Consider the following 18,323-nt stretch of genomic DNA (forward strand, 5'->3'; position numbering starts at 1 on the left):
GAAGCTAACGGCAGAGACTATTTGATGTGTAAAGGATAACCTTAAGGACCATTAGTGTCACAAAAAAAGTTAAGGGCAAAAGATAATAATTTCACAAATCTCCAGGACAATTTGTAATAAAAAGCTTAAAACTTAATTAGAACTAAAACAAAGCATTAGGAAAAAGAAAAAGAAAAATAGGATGGGCATGTTCGAGGAGGGGAGGGATTACTCAGCAATGGAAGAGGGGGAGAGTGGGACTACAACCGCGTGGAGACAAATGGCCAGGGAATGGTTGGGTTGGGGAAGATCTTACTGGGAGATGGTTGAGAGTTAGGGATTGTTCTTGAGAGAGAGAGAGAGAGAGAGAGAGAGAGAGAGAGAGAGAGAGAGAGAGAGAGAGAGAGAGAGAGAGAGAGAGAGAGAGAAGGAGAGGGGTGGGTGGGTGGATTAGAGTTCAGAGGTGGATGTGGCTTGGGGCTTTTGGGTGTGGGTGGGGGGAAAGTAGCTGGGGAGAAAAGGGAGAAGAGAGGGGTGTTGCGGTTGACATCCCTTGGTTTTTAATTTCTTTTAGCTTTTAAATTTTATTTATTTTTTATAAAAAAAATTCAATTGAATTCAAATATTTATAATTTTTTTTATATTAATATCTCAATAATAGTTTAATGGATTGGATTACATTGGCTAATATTGGCTAATCATACTAAACACAAGGATTAAATTTGCCAATGAGCTAAAATACAGGGATCATTTTAGCATTTAAGCCTTATATATTATTTTTTGTTTCTAATATATTGTCCATCTTTGCCAAGCAAAATATAGATGAAGAATCGAATAGAATTTGTCTTCCAGAGTTGACAAAAGCTCAATGGCCTTGAAGTGTGGAAGAAAAGAGAGCTGCAGGAAACTTTATTTTATCTAGTAACTACTCACTGCTACAACTTCTCAATGAGTGACGAAATAAAAGGTCCTCCATATAAAACCACAAACAAGAGCATATTATTAGATGGATCAGGGGAGCTTCCGAACTCAAAAGACAAGGAAACCAGAGAGACCTCTAGCTCCTACTACTAACAAGCACACAAATCACATAAATTTTTTTTTTGAGATATTTAGTTATATATCCATTCTTAGCACTAAAACTATAAATAAACTATACACCATTTAATTTCTATAAACAACTTCAAAAAAAAATCCACAAAATGACAACTGGCCATATTGAATTTAATGTTGATTATTAAATTACTTTGATGCCCTATTTAGTGTTTTGGGCTTTTTATGAGGTTTTGGGGTTGAGTTTCTTTTAAGAAATCAATGACAGTTTTGTTATTTAAAAGAAGTTAAAAACTTTTTTATTATGTTGTAAATGGGCTCGGGTGTGTTTCTAAAGTCCATTTCATATAGGTTTTTTTTTAGGGAGCTTCACTAATATACCCAAAATAGGGGCTGAAATTATAAAAAAACCCCACATGGATTGCACTTTAGAAACACACCCAAAACTCATTTGCTACATAAAAAATTAGTGTTTAAGTTCTTATAAATTACATGACTGCCATTGATCAATTTAAAAAAGAAGACTAACACAAAAAACTTAAATAGCACCCAAAACAAGCCCAACCCAATTTTATAAAAAAACCCAAACAATTCATTACAAACAAAAGGTCTTGAAAACCGTAGTTTCATTAACGTGTCATGTTAATTAATCATTGTAATGTTCTACACCTTTATTGTCATGTTGATTAATTGTTGTAATGTTCCAGTTTAGGGTAATAACACTGCTATGTCATGTTGATTAATGGTTGTAATGTTCCAGTGTAGAGTAATAACACTGCTAATTTCCTATAACATCCTATTTCTAATGCATGTTTACCCCTGTACTGTTCCAGTGTAGGGTAATAACACTGCTAGTTTCCTATGATATCCTATTTCTAATGCATGTCTACCCATGTAATGTTTCAGTCTAAGGTAATAACATTGCTAGTTTATTGTCATGTTGATTAATGGCTGATGTTCCAATCTAGGGTAATAATATTGCTAGTTTATTGTCATGCTGATTAATGGTTGTAATGTTCTAGTTTAGGGTAATAACAATACTAGTTTCATATGACATCCTATCTCTAATACATGTTTACTCTTGTAATGTTCCAGTCTAGGGTAATAACACTGCTCGTTTCCTATGATATTCTATTTCTAATGCATATCTACCCCTATAATGTTCTAGTCTAGGGTAATAGCACTGCTATTTCCTATGACATCCTATTTCTAATGCATGTTTACCCCTATAATGTTCTAGTCTAGGGTAATAACACTGCTAGTTTACTGTCATGTTGATTAATGTTTATCATGTTGCTATTTCTAATACATGTCCACCAAAGAAAAGATGAAGAAAGAACAAACCAGACCAACTCAAAACAAGCTGAGCCCAGATTGTTAATACTATTATATCATAGAAGTATATTGTTAATACTCTGTCATAGAAGTACATTGTTAATACCCTATCACAGAAGTACATTGTTAAACAAAAATGAGATTCATAACTGAAATAGTAACAAAAGTTGAATCGATCATCAAAGCTTCAAATACATTTCGAAAATCAACTAAAATCCGAAGAGAAACACATAATTGAAGCAAAAGATCAAAAATCTCAAGTACAAACCAAACGACGACGACGACGGCGACGACGATAACAACGACAATGATGTGGCGAAAGAGGAGTAGAGCTCGAAGATGAGGAGTAGAGCTAAAAGCATCTGATCGAGGTTTTTTCAAGGTCTTGAACAATCCGAAAAAAGAAAAAATCAATAGAAGCACGATTTTAGAACAAGAAATTGAAGGTGAAATATTGAAAATTGTAGATTAAAGATGAATAATATAGTTGGACCTGAGACTGAGCTTCAATGGAAGCTCCTCTTGCTCCAACACCAGAGAAAACACCAGCGAGAAAGGAGAAAATAAATATGATTTGATTTTTTGGCAGATTTGGTTTTTTTGGCAGATTTGGTTTTTTGGCAGACATGGAAATATTTGGTTTTATGGCAGATCTGGGCAGATCTGATTTTCCTCTCTTAAATCCATAGTACAAGGACAATATAGGTATTTAACACACACAAATAAACTAAAAAACAACTATTAAATTAAAAAAAATTGATAGCTGTCAATTTTTGGATTTTTTTTGGGTGTGTTTATAGTTTTTAAACGGTGTAGGGTTTCTTTATAAAACCATGTCTAAGATTGGGTATATAACTAAATTTCTATTTTTTTTATTATATAAATAATTTGGGCTCCTATATTTGGTGTAATAGTGAATCTCCCTAATTTTTTCATGGTCCTTGGAAGAGGAGGCCATTGACAGTGAACCCTCCATCGACGCAGATAGTTTGGCCAGTTATGTAAGACGCTGCAGGGAAGCATAGAAATGCCACCAAGGCGGACACCTCTTTTGGCTCTCCAGTTCGTCCTAAAGGGCATCGAGAGTTGACAGCCTCCAAAAATTTTTGGTTACTCAGAAGCTGCAAGTAATGATCAAGAGACCATAGAGAAGATGAATGCACATGTTATGTGTGGGAAAAGTTCGAGTTTAAATGTACAGTTGCTGATTAATAGTTTAATAACATAACATCTTAGAAAATTTTAAAAACACAATCATATGGAAATTTTTGAAAGGATCTTACAGGCTCAGTGAGGGGAGTTCTGATGAACCAAGGTGCAACACTGTTGGTCCTTATGTTGTCTTTTGCCCACTCACATGCTAAGTTTTTTGCCAATTGGTTCATTGCTCCTGAAATAGAGTGCAGAGAAGAGTCACAATATTCAACTTTCAGAACACAATTATAATTCTATTTTATTTTTAAAGTGCAAACACTATGTGCAAAGGAAAAGACCTTTTGTGGCACCATATATACTTCCAGCCGTCCCAACTGATACAACGCCAGCAACAGAAGACATAAAAATAATGTTACCAGCTCCTGAAACTTTCAAAAGAGGATATGCAAGTTGGGAAAAATGGTAAGCAGATTCAAGATTGGTACTCATAATACATGAGTAATCTTCAGTTGTGCTCTCGATTGCTGGTTTTAGTTCGGCAGTTCCCACGTTGTTTATCTACAGCCAAAGTAAAAGAGTAGTTTAAAACATAAAATGAAGGGTTTATATTCTTTATTGGGCAACAAATACCACCCTTATTTAATTGGTCAGACTTGTGCCGTGTTAGAGCTAATCCAGTCTATTTCACCTCTACTTCCAATATTAGAAGGAAAAATAACACTAAATATTGAGTTAGCTAGTACAGTTACATATATATAATTATTTTCATATCCCTTACTACAAAAAAAAAGTGGCAACAGTCACATTTTGTCACTAATTTTGGTGACTGTTGTTGGGGTTACTAAAGGCTTTATTAACCTTTTTTGACTTTTTTGGTGATTAAAAAGGCTTTCAATCACCTTTTTTGCTTTTTTTAGTGACTAAAGCCTTTAGTAACTCCCACAACAGTCACCAGCCACTTTCTTTTGTAGTGCTTGGAAATCTTTTACGACCAATATATTTTGACCATGCCATTTATTATACAAAAATGGAAGGCTCAATCAGTTTAACGGATAAATGGAGCACACTTACAAAGATGTTAAGTTTGCCGTGAAATAGTGATGAGACCTTGTTTATAAGCTCCTCTCGTTGAGCTTTTGAGACCACATCACATACCGAACCAGTGACTTGATCAAAACCCTTCATTTTCCATTGGCTCAAGCAGTCATTAAGCTGAACTTCATTACGAGAACAAGTATGTATAGTTGCACCTAGCCCCGCCAATTCCTCCACAATAGCGTACCTAAAAACAACATATATATGTAGTACTACTTAAAAAAAAAGAAAAAGAAAGAAAAGAACACTTTCAGATTGCTAGCATAGAGGAAGAAAGCGCTAACCCAATTCCTTTGGTTCCACCAGTGACAAGAGCAGTCATTCCGTGAAGAGACCATCTACTATCTTTGCCATTGCTATTTGCCTGCGCCATCTATTGAGGCTGCTACTGATATTTCAAATTGGTTATATATATGCAGAAATTTGAAGAGAATATTGAAAACATATATAATAGAAACTAGAGGAGACTTATTAGTCTTGCACTGCTTTACCCTTATATATAGGTCTAAAGAAGCACAATGCTAGCAGCCACACGCTCGGATATTTGTGAAAAGTTGTGTCGTATAGTTGCAATTTGATCAAGCCTAGCAGCCACACGCTCGGATATTTGTGAAAAGTTGTGTCGTGACGCGTATAATTGGAATTTGATCAAGCCTAGCAGTCAAATTAATACAAAACAAATTGGTTTGTCCTTGCAAGTGCATAAGAATGATGTAGTATAGCGTTTGATAAGTTCAAGTATCGTTCCTACGAGGATTCCAAATTAATATAATATTTGAATACCTAAATTAAATCTAATTGATACGCAAGTAAATTTGTAGAGATTGTTATTGTGAAAGTTTATGAAACAAACAAGAAATTAATAAAAATAATTAAAAATAAAAAGGTTGAAAAACAATGATGAAGGTCTAGGGTGTCGGAATCAACCACAAGCAATTCAAGTTAGATTTCAATGCATTCAACAGATTCTTTTGATTCTTTAGATGATAATTCTCATATCTAAGTCCTTTTCAGGCACTCAGATTATAGTTTTCCTTAAGTATAAGATTCTTTTCCAGTTCAAACAAAGATCATATACTCAATCCTGCAATCTATCCTGGTTAAGGCCTAAATTTAACAAGTTGGATTCATTACGTTCTAGAAAACGAGAGAACCAAGCAAACCATTATTCTTCGTCAAGCAATAATGTAATTCACCACACTTAATCACAAGAAGCTAATTGAATTATATTGCGAGTTCTGCCTCAAATTCATCTTCTAATTTACTAGATGCAAAGCCCTAAGGTGATCAGTCAAAAAACTTAAACAAATAGCACAATTAAAATAGTGATTAAACATTCATATAAAAGAAACTTAGAATCCATTAAATAACATTAAAAATCATAACTATCCATACTCGGGCGTCATCCTTGCCCTAGAGAATAATTTAGTTATTCATGTTCAAAGAAAACATAATTGAAAAACTAGAAAACATAAAGTAAAAGTTAAGGATTGTGATGATGCTCGAGAACTTGACGATGGCAGCGACTCTTTAACTCTCCTTCCAACTACAGCATAAGAGAACCCTATTTTCTGGTCTTCTTTAACTAAGGAACAAATCCTCTTTTGGCTTGGTAACTATGCTTTCCTAGTTTGGCTTCAATTGTCTTTGGTGAGTTGGCATCCAAAATCCTACTAGATATAGGATCAAACTTTAGAAAATAACTCCACATCCTTGTAGACACTTTCCAAATGCAATTGACCTAAATTGGACTCCAAGGATTGGACTTCAAGAGGATTATTTTGCAAAACTCGCAGAACACATTTTGCTCGCACTATCTGTACGAAAACGGCCACTACTCTCTCCACACATGTCCAAATCACAAACCGTAAAATTTTACAGAAAGCTAACATCCGTCTCTTTCCGACGATATAAGGCTCAACATCTGGTTCTCTCTGAGGAAGTATAGTATATTCTGTCAAGTTGACTGTTCTGCACAGTACATTCTACTCCTAGGATTGCACATCATATTTCAATCCCAAATTACTCATTTTGCTTGCTTTTCCATCTTTACTTTTCAAACCTAGTAAAACGCAAAACTAAGTAAAAATAGACTAAACTCACTCAAGAACATAGTAAGAATCTAAGAGAAAGATAATAAAAATGTACGAAATAATGGTTATATCACAAATGCAATATTTTTTTTTATAGAATCTTTCCTATTAAGAGAGACGATAATATATTAAACTAATATAAACTGCACAAATATTAGGATTCGTACTCAAAATCTTGCCTAAGTGACCAATTACTACAAACCACTACATTCGTGAGTCTTTGCAAAATAAAAACAATAATAAAGGAGAAGAAAGCTGAGCAAAAACAGAGGAACCATTTGTGTACTAGATCTCTGAGTTCTACTTCTATTCAAACGTCTCACTTTACACGTTTTGTACACTTAAAGACTTTTATAGATATAGAGACTTGCTCTGTTACACTAAACATCACCACAACATGGTTCTCTCTCAGCACCAACTCCACTTCGATAGAGCAGGAGGCTAACTTTTTTCATTTCTCTAACTAGTGTGTTACACTACCATGTATACGAGTCTTGACCCAAAACAAAAAAAAAAAAAAACCTATGTATACGAGTAATGCTAGATAGATTACATATATATACACTATTTCTCTAAGAGAATCTTATCTCATCTTTATCAACGGACGAATTATGGGTCTGTATATTGGGCCACAGGAAACTCTGGCGCTGAGTAACATTTGTTGAATAATGGATGCCCCCAATCTACTTGATTGTCCAAACCAATTATTTATATATGTAAGCGACAAGATTTAGTTTTCCTAAATCAAATGGCCTCCTCTGACAGATGGTAATAATGGCTGGCCTTTACTGTGCAGCCATCACAAGCCATTGTCAATTGGACAATGGACCTGACAGCAGCAAATGGAATTTGGAAATTGGGCTGTGAAATTGCATTTTGTAAATAACACTGTTTTATTACCTCTGATAAATAAGAGCCTTTTAGTTAACTATTTTAATTTAAAACGTAACCTCATTATTCTTTTTAAAACTTGACACATATTCATGATGTAACTATAATTAATTATTATCTTTAAAATCTTTTAATTTATTCAAAACCAAAAAAATTAAATGAAATAAAAACTGAAAAGAATTCTCTCTCCTCTCTCTCCTTTCCCTTTGTAAGACATCACCTCAAATACCCTACGATAATACACTAGTACTACTCTTGAGTTGAAATTAGTTAAAGTTGACACTCTTGAAAATAAGAACTCAATGAAAGCAAGTTTTGGGAAAATCCCAGCCTCCAGTAAGAAATAAGTAGAAGAAGCAATGCTAAGAGGAGACTTTACAAATTTCAAGCACTTCAATGGCTCAAATCTAAATGAGATTCCATATCCGAAGTCGGAAAGGCAACGAATGAAGGTGAACATGAAGCCACAACGTCTGACGGCGACACTAGGATTAGGGTTTTCGGGGACCCAGAGATCATAGACAACTTGTTGCATAATAGCCACGATGACGGCGACACCTGCGAATGGTAGATGGGGTTGCTGAGGGGGTGGCTCTAAAGAATAGGGAATCTGGGTGGGGTGGGGTGTGATTGGGTAGGGAAAGGAGAGAGAGGGAGAAGGAGAGAGATGTTTTTCTTTTAGTTTTTTTTAAATTTAATTTTTTGTTTTTGAGTACTTCAAAAGATTTAAAAGTAAATAATTAACCATAGTTATACCATTGACATGTATCAAGTTTTTAAAAGGATAGTGAGAGTATATCTTGGATTAAAATAGTGATAAAAATACTCCTCCAATCAATTACATTCCGCTATTGTTCCACATGACGGCACAACATGACATGCAAGTTTTTCTCTGAAAATTAAAGTCTTGGGGCCACAAAGAAGAAAACAAATAAATTATTGAGAAGAAAATCATGTCTAGATAATGTGAGAAAAATATGTTTGCTAGAAGCATACAAGCACCAGACTCAACAAGAAACATGGGAAAGAACTAATTTCACGATTAACACACTCTTAAGAAATTAAGATACTCCCCAAGAATAAGTGGAAAAAAAATAAAATTGACTTCCTATATAATAGGATTTCAAACTTATACTGAAGATATAAAGACAACAATAATTCTTAACACAGAAAGCACTTTGAACAGAGTAGCAATAGTCTCCCACTAGAAATTGGGAAAGTGACGAATCAATTTGTGCTCAACTTTAATTGCAATCATTATCCTTGGAAGAGGAAACCATTGACGGTCATACCCCCGTCAGCGCAAATAGTCTGCCCGGCTATGTAAGAAGATGTAGGGAGGCACAGAAATGACACCAGGACTGCCACCTCTTCTGGTTCTCCCGGCCGTCCTAACGGGGTTCGAGAGCTGACAGCATTCGAAAATTGTTCATTACTCAGAAATTGTATGTGTAAAGTAGAGAGAATGATAAGTTTTATGTACATATACACATACACATGTACGTTGTTTAAAAAAAAAAAACCCTAAAATCCAGAATGGACTCAAATTTGAATAAATAATATATCGATACACCTGAAAACTCGAAAACTAAAAATCTTACATATTCAAAAAGGGATGTTTTGATGAACCAAGGTGCAACGCTGTTGACCCTTATGTTATCTTTGCCCCACTCACAAGCAAAGGAGCTTCCGAACTATTATTATATTTAAAAACTTATTATATCTAGTTGTTATAAAATAACTTGGAATATATGCGGATATTGAGCTGCACGTAAAATAGATAAGACACAGCTTTTAACGAGGTTCGGCTATGCCTACGTCCTCGGAGAGCAGCAGCAGTAACCTTTCACTATAAAATAATATGGCTACAACTTTAGTGTTTACAACATATGTGGCTCACTGAATTTTCTCTCTAGAAGAATTTCTCTCTGCTTTCTCTTCTCTCTTTTTATTTATAGGCTGAAATAATCACTATTCATCACTATTCATCACTGTTCACCCGTGACAGACAAACTCTATCAAAGCCGCCAAATGAACAGTAATGAACAGTAATGAATAGTTAGTGGGCTCCACAATCCAGACTTTTACAACACTCCCCCTTGGAGACCACATGTCCCTAGATTGGTTGCCTCATTAAAACCTTACTTGGAAAAACCCAGTGGGAAAATCTAAGCGAAGGAAAAAGAGTACAACGTGTATATGTCCTATGTTAGAGGACTCATGAATGCTCCCCCTGATTTTGCATGCTCCAACTTGATTGCTTGCAGAGTTGTCGTAATCCGATGCCATGTACTAACTTTTGGAATGTATATTTCGGCAAGGATTTAGTGAAGAGATCTGCCAGGTTATCACTTGAGCGGATTTGTCTGACTTTGATTTCTTGACTCTTCTGGAGCTCATGTGTATAGAAAAACTTTGGTGATATGTGTTTGGTCCTGTCACCCTTGATATATCCTCCTGTGATCTGAGCAATACAAGCTGCATTGTCCTCATTCAGAATTGTTGAAGTGTCTGTTGTTGAGGGTAGGGCACATGTGCTTCAGATGTGATGGATTACCGATCTTAACCAAACGCATTCACGACTGGCTTCATGGAGGGCAAGTATTTCTGAGTGATTGGAAGATGTGGCCACTAATGTTTGTTTTGTTGAGCGCCATGAGATCGCAGTTCCTCCACATGTAAATACATACCCAGTCTGTGATCGTCCTTGATGTGGATCAGAGAGATATCCTGCATCAGCATAACCAATAATACTCTGGGCGTTGGTCGATTCACTGGAATAGAATAACCCCATGTCTGTTGTCCCACGAAGGTATCGTAGAACATGTTTGATGCCGGTCCAGTGTCGCCTTGTTGGAGCAGAACTGTACCTTGCTAACAGATTTACTGAGAATGATATGTCTGGTCTGATACATTGTGCTAGGTACAATAAAGCTCCTATTGCACTAAGATATGGTACTTCTAGACCAAGGACCATTTCATCATTCCCTTTTGGACGATATGGGTCTTTCTTAGTGTCAAGCGATCGAACGACCATTGGAGTGCTAAGTGGATGGGCTTTATCCATGCCAAAACGTTTCAATACTTTCTCAGTATAAGTTGATTGATGCACCAAAATTCCATTAGCACTGTGCTCAATCTGCAAGCCAAGACAATATTTTGTCTTTCCAAGATCCTTCATCTCAAACTCACGTTTGAGATAATCAACAGTCTTTTGAAGCTCTGCAGAAGTTCCAATTAGATTCATGTCGTCGACATATACTGCCACTATCGCAAATCCAGACTTTGATTTCTTAATAAACACACATGGGCAAACAGGATCATTTGTGTATCCTTCCTTCAGTAAATACTTACTGAGACGATTGTACCACATTCGTCCAGATTGTTTTAGCCCATATAATGATCTTCTCAATTTAACCGAGAACATGCCCCGTGGTTTGTTTCTGGCAGCTTCAGGCAACCTGAATCCTTCTGGAACTTTCATGTATATATCTGTATCCAATTCTCCATACAAATATGCGGTAATGACATCCATGAGTCTCATTTCAAGTTTTTCTGAAACCGCCAAACTTATTAGGTAACGGAATGTAATTGTGTCCATTACTGGAGAGTACGTTTCCACATAATCAATTCCAGGCCTTTGTGAAAAACCTTGCGCAACGAGTCGCGCTTTATACCTTGAGATCTCATTTTTCTCATTGCGCTTTCTTGTAAATACCCACTTGTAACCTACAGGGTTCACATTGGGTGGAGTTGGACTAATATGTCCAAAAACACTCCTCTTTTCCAAAGAATTTAATTCTGCCTGGATTGCATCCTTCCACTTGGGCCAATCTTGCCTCTGTGTACATTCATTAATAGAGCGCGGTTCAATATCATCATCCTTTATGATTTCAGCAGCCACTGAGAATGCAAATATATCATCGATGATCATCTCATTTCTACTCCACAATTCATTAGTGGACGTATAATTTATGGAGATTTCTTGACTTTCAGGTACGGTTGCCACTCCAGGGGCACTTGTTTCACCAATGACGTTTTCCTTGTCAAGAAGTACCTGTCCCTCTTTGGGGGCATTTGAATTATGAATTGTGGGCTCTCTATTTATTTCATTTGGATTCATTTTGTCCATCAACTTCCTCTTTCGAGGAACTGAATCCTTTGAGCCTAGTGGTCTGCCACGTTTTAGGCGTGCAGCAGATGAACCATTTGCTGGCACATTGCTTTGTCCATTATGGACATCAATCCGTGCGGGTGCATTTGCAGCTGGGATATGAGATTTCGTCACCTTTGCTGCATCATTAAATGCATCTGGCATCTGATTTGTAATACTTTGGAGGTGAACGATCCTTCTCACTTCGTTTTCGCGTTGAGCAGTATGAGGATCGAGATGAGACAATGTGGATACATTCCAGGATAATTCATGTCGCTTTTCAGGAATGAGTTTGCCTTGTTCTTTAGACACAGATTTTTCTCCACCTAAAGGTGGGAAGATTGTCTCATTAAAATCACAATCCGCAAATCGTGCGGTAAAAATATCACCCTTCAGGGATTCCAAGTATCTGATGATAGATGGTGAATCAACACCAACATAAATTCCCAATCTGCGTTGAGGGCCCATCTTAGTACGTTGCGATGGTGCAATAGGCACATATACCGCACACCCAAAAATTCTTAAATGTGAAATGTTTGGTTGATTTCCCAATACGAGTTGTATTGGAGAACCTTGATTATTGGCGACTGGCCTCAATCGCACAAGCGATGCTGCATGTAAAATGGCATATCCCCAAGCAGAAACTGGCAACTTTGTTTTCATTAGCAAAGTGCGTGCTATCAATTGAAGGCGTTTAATTAAAGCTTCTGCCAAGCCATTTTGAGTATGCACATGGGGAACAGGATATTCAATATCAATGCCTAATGACATGCAGTAGTCATCAAAAGTCTGAGATGTAAATTCACCAGCATTATCGAGTCTGATTGACTTAATGGGATAATCTGGGAATTGGGCTCGTAATTTAATTATCTGAGCCAAAAGCCTAGCAAATGCCATATTCCGAGTAGATAAAAGACAAACATGTGACCATCGGGTAGATGCGTCCACCAAGACCATAAAGTACCGAAATGGTCCACATGGGGGATGAATGGGTCCACAAATGTCCCCTTGAATTCTCTGCAAAAATGATGGAGACTCAACATCAACCTTTGGTTGTGATGGTCTGATCACCAACTTCCCTTGTGAACAAGCTTGGCAAAAGATGTCGCTTGATAACATAATGTGTTTAGTCAACAAGGGATGTCCTTTAGAGTTGGTGATGATCCTGCGCATCATGGTGGATCCAGGATGACCCAATCTGTCATGCCAAAGCTTAAAAGGATTTGAGTCAGTAGACTCTTGGTCCATGACACTATGTGCCTCAATTGTCCGTATAGTTGTGTAATACAACCCTGATGAGAGCTCACAAAGCTTTTCCAGTATACGCTTTTGGGTATCACCGGAGGTAATACAAAGATATTCCATGTTTTCCTCTTTCTTTGTTTCAACATGGTAGCCATTCAAACGTATATCTTTGAAACTCAACAGATTCCTTCTGGAGTTAGATGAATACAAAGCATCTGGAATGGACAATATTGTTCCATTCGGTAACATAATTTGGGCTATTCCTGAACCTTCGATCAGATCTGCAGGACCTGATATGGTTGTTACCTTTGCTTTTGTAAGCATTAATTTTGAGAAATACTTCCGATCTTGAAAGATCGTATGAGTAGTTACGCTGTCTGCGAGACAAATATCTCTGCCATAGCCTTTGTTTTGAGGGCATCCATAATTTACATCCATGCCACCAAATAAGTAAAATGAGCTGGAATATATAAAGAAGACAACATTACCACTTTTATTTAAACAACACTTCAGCTAATACAAATAGTACATTAAGGAATTTAATCTAATTCGGACTTAATAAAGAAGACAACATTACCACTTTTATTGGATTGAAATTTAAACAACACTTCAGCTAATACAAATAGTACATTAAGGAATTTAATCTAATTCGGACTCATAACCTTCATTCCCTTTTTCAGTAACAAAATCAGAAACATCTAGATGCGTCTTGTTTAGCTTACGTGATATTTCTGATGAGCCATCTGTGGCTGGCGGAGCATGATCAATGTAATTTATCTCCACTTTCCTGTTCTTAAGTGAAGCTTGATAGAGATCCGCCAAATGCCTGGGCGTACGACATGCGCGCATCCAATGTCCCCTTGCACCACATCTGTGACAAGAGCTTTCAACATTTCTAGGCACATTGCTCATCTGTGCCTTTCCCTTATTAAGGGATGCATTTTTGCCATTCATGGATGAACCGCTCCTTGGACCTAAGCCCTCTGAACGAGCACCATGATTTTTTCTACTTCCTTGCCAGTGGCCACGCTTGCCCCCTCGCCCACGTCTGTGGATACTGCCACGAGATGAAGTGGCATTCACTTCCTGAGATGCAGCATTTGTTTCAGGAAGTGGTGCTGAGCCCGATGGGCGAGATTGGTGATTCTTTAATAAGAGCTCATTATTCTGCTCAGCTAACAAGAGGCAAGATACAAGTTCCGAGTACTTCTTGAAACTGCTATGTCTGTATTGCTGTTGAAGGAGGACATTTGAAGCATGAAAAGTGCTCAGAGTTTTTTCGAGCATATCCTCCTCAGATATATTTTCCCCACATAGCCTCATTAATGAGGTAATTCTGTGCATAGCAGAGTTATACTCGGACACTGACTTGAAATCTTGAAATCTCAAGTGGGTCCATTCGTATCTAGCTCTTGGGAGAGTCATCGTCTTCTGGTGATCGTATCTTTCACTTATAGCTTTCCACAGAACCAACGGTTCATCAACCACCACATATTCGCTCTTCAGCGCTTCATGGATGTGGCGGCGAAGAAAAATCATGGCCTTCGCATTCTCTTCAGGCGAAGCATCATTCTCATCTACAATTGTTTGTCCGAGGCCATTGGCTCGTAGATGAATTTTGGCATCCAGGACCCATGATAAATAGTTGTCCCCGGAAAGGTCCAAGGCAGCAAACTCTAGTTTTGCCAAATTTGCCATCCAAAACTTTAGGCTCGAGATCTGGAATATTAAGCCACTTATTAATATGAATTTCAGGTCCTCATTATTCAGGTATATTAATTGAATATTAAGCCACTTATTAATAGGAATTTCAGGTCCTCATTATTCAGGTATATTAATTGATGATAAAAGTAAAGTGTTATGAATTTGCTGGTATGGACGATAAACCCGCACCATACCTTAAATAAAATTAAATGTGGGGTTAAAACCACCACCGAATAAAATAAGAAAAGTTAGTATTAGTAACGGTCTCCCACTGATAATATGTTTAGTATTACCAAGGGTCCATTTTTGTTAATGGTTAGTAAATGTGCGGTAAAGTAAATGTGCTTGTATGGGCACTAATTCTGCTCCATTCATTTAAATAAAAGTAAATGCGTGGACGATAAACCCGCACCACCCTTTAAATAAATATTGCCGTATGGGTAATAAGCCTACACCATACCATAAATAAAATTAAATGTAGGGTTAAAACCACCACCGAATAAAATAAGAAAAGTTAGTATTAGTAACGGTCTCCCACTGATAATATGTTTAGTATTACCAAGGGTCCATTTTTGTTAATGGTTAGTAATAGAGAAGCAGATAGATATAGTATATTATATAGTGTTGAGTTGGAAAAATTTCAGAAATAAAAGGAGAGACTATCGTACTGATAACGTGTTATAAAATAACCTGGAATATATGCGGATATTGAGCTGCACGTAAAATAGATAAGACACAGCTTTTAACGAGGTTCGGCTATGCCTACGTCCTCGGAGAGCAGCAGCAGTAACCTTTCACTATAAAATAATATGGCTACAACTTTAGTGTTTACAACATATGTGGCTCACTGAATTTTCTCTCTAGGAGAATTTCTCTCTGCTTTCTCTTCTCTCTTTTTATTTATAGGCTGAAATAATCACTATTCATCACTATTCATCACTGTTCACCTGTGACAGACAAACTCTATCAAAGCCGCCAAATGAACAGTAATGAATAGTTAGTGGGCTCCACAATCCAGACTTTTACAACACTAGTAACTTTATAGGGCTACAACTTCTCAATAAGTGAAGAAATAAAAGGTCCTCCATATAAAAACACAAACAAGAGCATATTATTAGATGGATCAGAGAGGAGCTTCCGAACTCAAAAAGACAAGGAAACCAGAGAGACCTCTAGCTTCTCCTACTACTAGCAAGCACACAAATCACATAAATAATTTTTTCATGGTCCTTGGAAGAGGAGGCCATTGACAGTGAACCCTCCATCGACGCAGATAGTTTGGCCAGTTATGTAAGACGCTGCAGGGAAGCATAGAAATGCCACCAAGGCGGACACCTCTTTTGGCTCTCCAGTCCGTCCTAAAGGGCATCGAGAGTTGACAGCCTCCAAAAAATTTTGGTTACTCAGAAGCTGCAAGTAATGATGAGACCATAGAGAAGATGAATGCACACATTATGTGTGGGGAAAGTTCGAGTTTAAATGTGCAATTATTGATTAACAGTTTAACAACATAATATGACATGTTAGAAAATTTTTAAAACACAATCGTAAGGAAATTTTTGAAAGGATCTTACAGGCTCAACGAGGGGAGTTCGGATGAACCAAGGTGCAACACTGTTGGTCCTTATGTTGTCTTTTGCCCACTCACATGCTAAGTTTTTTGCCAACTGGTTAATTGCTCCTGAAATAAAGTGCAGAGAAGGGTCACAATCTTCAACTTTCAGAACACAATTATAATTCTATTTTATTTTTAAAATGCAAAAACTATGTGCAAAGGAAAAGACCTTTTGTGGCAGCATATATACTTCCACCCTCCCCAACTGATACAACGCCAGCAACAGAAGACAAAAAAATAATGTTACCAGCTCCTGAAGCTTTCAAAAGAGGATGCGCAAGTTGGGAAAAATGGTAAGCAGATTCAAGATTGGTACTCATAATAAATGAGTAATCTTCAGTTGTGCTCTCGATTGCTGGTTTTAGGTCGGTAGTTCCCACGTTGTTTATCTACAGCCAAAGTCCAAGAGTTGTTTAAAACATAAAATGAAGGATTTATATTCATAATTGGGAAACAAACACCACCCTTATTTAATCTGGCCGGACTTGTGCCGTGTTAGGGCTGAATCGGTCCATTTAACACCTCTACTTCCAACATTAGAAAGAGAAATAACAATAAATATTGAGTTAGCTAGTATAGTTACATATATATATATATATATATCCCCGAAATTTTTTTACAGCCAATATATTTTGACCATGCCATAAATTATACAAAAATGCAAAGCTCAATCAGTTTAACGGATAAATGGAGCACACTTACAAGGATGTTAAGTTTGCCGTGAAATAGTGATGAGACCTTGTTTATAAGCTCCTCTCGTTGAGCTTTTGAGACCACATCACATACCGAACCAGTTACTTGATCAAAACCCTTCATTTTCCATTGGCTCAAGCAGTCGTTAAGCTGAACTTCATTACGAGAACAAGTATGTATAGTTGCACCTAGCCCCGCCAATTCCTCCACAATAGCGTACCTAAAAACAACATATATATATATATGTAGTACTACTTCTTTTTTTTTTTTTTTTTAAAAAGAAAGAAAGAAAAGAACACTTTCAGATTGCAAGCATAAAGGAAGAAAGCGCTAACCCAATTCCTTTGGTTCCACCAGTGACAAGTGCAGTCATTCCGTGAAGAGACCATCTACTATCTTTGCCATTGCTATTTGCCTGCGCCATCTATTGGGGCTGCTACAGATATTTCAAATTGGTTATATATATGCAGAAATTTGAAGAGAATATTGAAGATATGCATAGTAGAAACAAGAGGAGACTTATTAGTCTTGCCTGCTTTACACTTTTTTTTATAGGTCTACAGAAGCGCACGGCTTATCTTGTACACATCAGCCACACACTCAGACCTATCAGCCACACACTCAGACATTTGTGAAAAGTCGTGTGTCGTGACTCCTATAATTGGAATTTGATCAAGCCTAGCAGTCAAATGAATACAAAACAAAAGCAGTAGTGTTTTTTTATAGAATCTTTTCTTAAAAGGAGGATAATAAACTAAACTCACACGCAATATACAATACACAATACACAAATACTAGGACTCGAATCCTGAATTTTGTCTGAAGGAGCAATTACTCCAAACATAGTGAGTCCTTTGCAAAATAAAAGCAATAATAAAGGAGAAGAAAGCTGAGCAAAAACAGAGGAACCACTTGTGTACTAGATCTCTGAGTTCTACTTCTATTCAAACTTCTCACTTTACACGTTTTGCACACTTGAGACTTACAGAGACTTGCTCTGTTACACAAAACACTACCACAACATGGTTCTCTCTCACCACCAACTCCACTTCCATAGAGCGAGAGGCTAACTTTTTTTCATTTCTCTAGCTAGTGCACTAGCATGTATACTAGTAATGCTAGATAAATCACATTTATATATCATTTCTCTAAGAGAATCTTATCTCATCTTTATCAACGGACGAATTATGGGTCTGTATATTGGGCCACAGGAAACTCCGGCGCTGAGTAACATTTGTCGAATAATGGATGCCCCAATCTACTTGATTGTCCAACCAATTATTTATATATGTAAGCGATAAGATTTAAATCA

The 18,323-nt window shown here is 36.9% G+C and overlaps 2 protein-coding genes and 1 long non-coding RNA gene across 9 annotated transcripts; 1 reads left to right on the plus strand and 2 right to left on the minus strand.

The window, feature by feature from the left end:
• LOC18772283 (tropinone reductase homolog At5g06060) lies at positions 2,518-5,086 on the minus strand. Of its 6 annotated transcripts, none has more exons than XR_002272001.1 (6): positions 4,902-5,086; positions 4,594-4,804; positions 3,861-4,080; positions 3,651-3,757; positions 2,861-3,488; positions 2,518-2,751 (listed from the first exon to the last, which is right to left on the minus strand). XR_002272001.1 is itself a non-coding variant. In XM_020565454.1 (6 exons), exons 1-6 carry the CDS (start codon positions 4,988-4,990, stop codon positions 3,300-3,302), a joined length of 660 nt encoding a protein of 219 aa, XP_020421043.1. In that variant the 5' UTR covers positions 4,991-5,086; the 3' UTR covers positions 2,518-3,299. The 6 variants fall into 6 exon arrangements, 5 of the variants coding, with proteins under 5 accessions (XP_020421043.1, XP_020421042.1, XP_020421041.1 ...); XM_020565454.1 differs by having other exon boundaries at positions 2,518-3,488; positions 3,861-3,896; positions 4,017-4,080; positions 4,630-4,804; XM_020565453.1 differs by having other exon boundaries at positions 2,518-3,488; positions 3,861-3,896; positions 4,017-4,080.
• Positions 8,596-17,535, minus strand: LOC18773390 (tropinone reductase homolog At5g06060). 2 transcript variants are annotated; one of them, XM_020565457.1, is made up of 5 exons: positions 17,347-17,535; positions 17,021-17,231; positions 16,488-16,707; positions 16,278-16,384; positions 8,596-9,009 (listed from the first exon to the last, which is right to left on the minus strand). In XM_020565457.1, exons 1-5 carry the CDS (start codon positions 17,433-17,435, stop codon positions 8,899-8,901), a joined length of 738 nt encoding a protein of 245 aa, XP_020421046.1. In that variant the 5' UTR covers positions 17,436-17,535; the 3' UTR covers positions 8,596-8,898. The 2 variants fall into 2 exon arrangements, with proteins under 2 accessions (XP_020421046.1, XP_007205714.1); XM_007205652.2 differs by lacking the exon at positions 8,596-9,009 and adding an exon at positions 15,920-16,113 and having other exon boundaries at positions 17,347-17,530.
• LOC109949553 lies at positions 9,611-15,798 on the plus strand. The gene is made up of 2 exons (XR_002272002.1): positions 9,611-9,649; positions 15,691-15,798. It is a non-coding gene; the product is annotated as an uncharacterized LOC109949553 (long non-coding RNA).

Source organism: Prunus persica, chromosome G6 (genome assembly GCF_000346465.2).
Source record: "Prunus persica cultivar Lovell chromosome G6, Prunus_persica_NCBIv2, whole genome shotgun sequence".
NCBI classification, from domain to species: Eukaryota; Viridiplantae; Streptophyta; class Magnoliopsida; order Rosales; family Rosaceae; genus Prunus; species Prunus persica.

Excerpts from the sequence above, each read along its gene's own strand:
- LOC18772283 (XM_007206413.2), bottom strand. The coding sequence starts at position 4,990 with ATGGCGCAGGCAAATAGCAATGGCAAAGATAGTAGATGGTCTCTTCAC. Across the intron at positions 3,758-3,860 it reads TATATATGGTGCCACAAAAG|GAGCAATGAACCAATTGGCA; the intron begins GTCTTTTCCTTT and ends ACTCTATTTCAG. Across the intron at positions 3,489-3,650 it reads GAACTCCCCTCACTGAGCCT|CTTCTGAGTAACCAAAAATT; the intron begins GTAAGATCCTTT and ends CATTACTTGCAG.
- LOC18773390 (XM_007205652.2), bottom strand. The coding sequence starts at position 17,435 with ATGGCGCAGGCAAATAGCAATGGCAAAGATAGTAGATGGTCTCTTCAC. Across the intron at positions 16,708-17,020 it reads ACGGCAAACTTAACATCCTT|ATAAACAACGTGGGAACTAC; the intron begins GTAAGTGTGCTC and ends CTTTGGCTGTAG. Across the intron at positions 16,385-16,487 it reads TATATATGCTGCCACAAAAG|GAGCAATTAACCAGTTGGCA; the intron begins GTCTTTTCCTTT and ends ACTTTATTTCAG.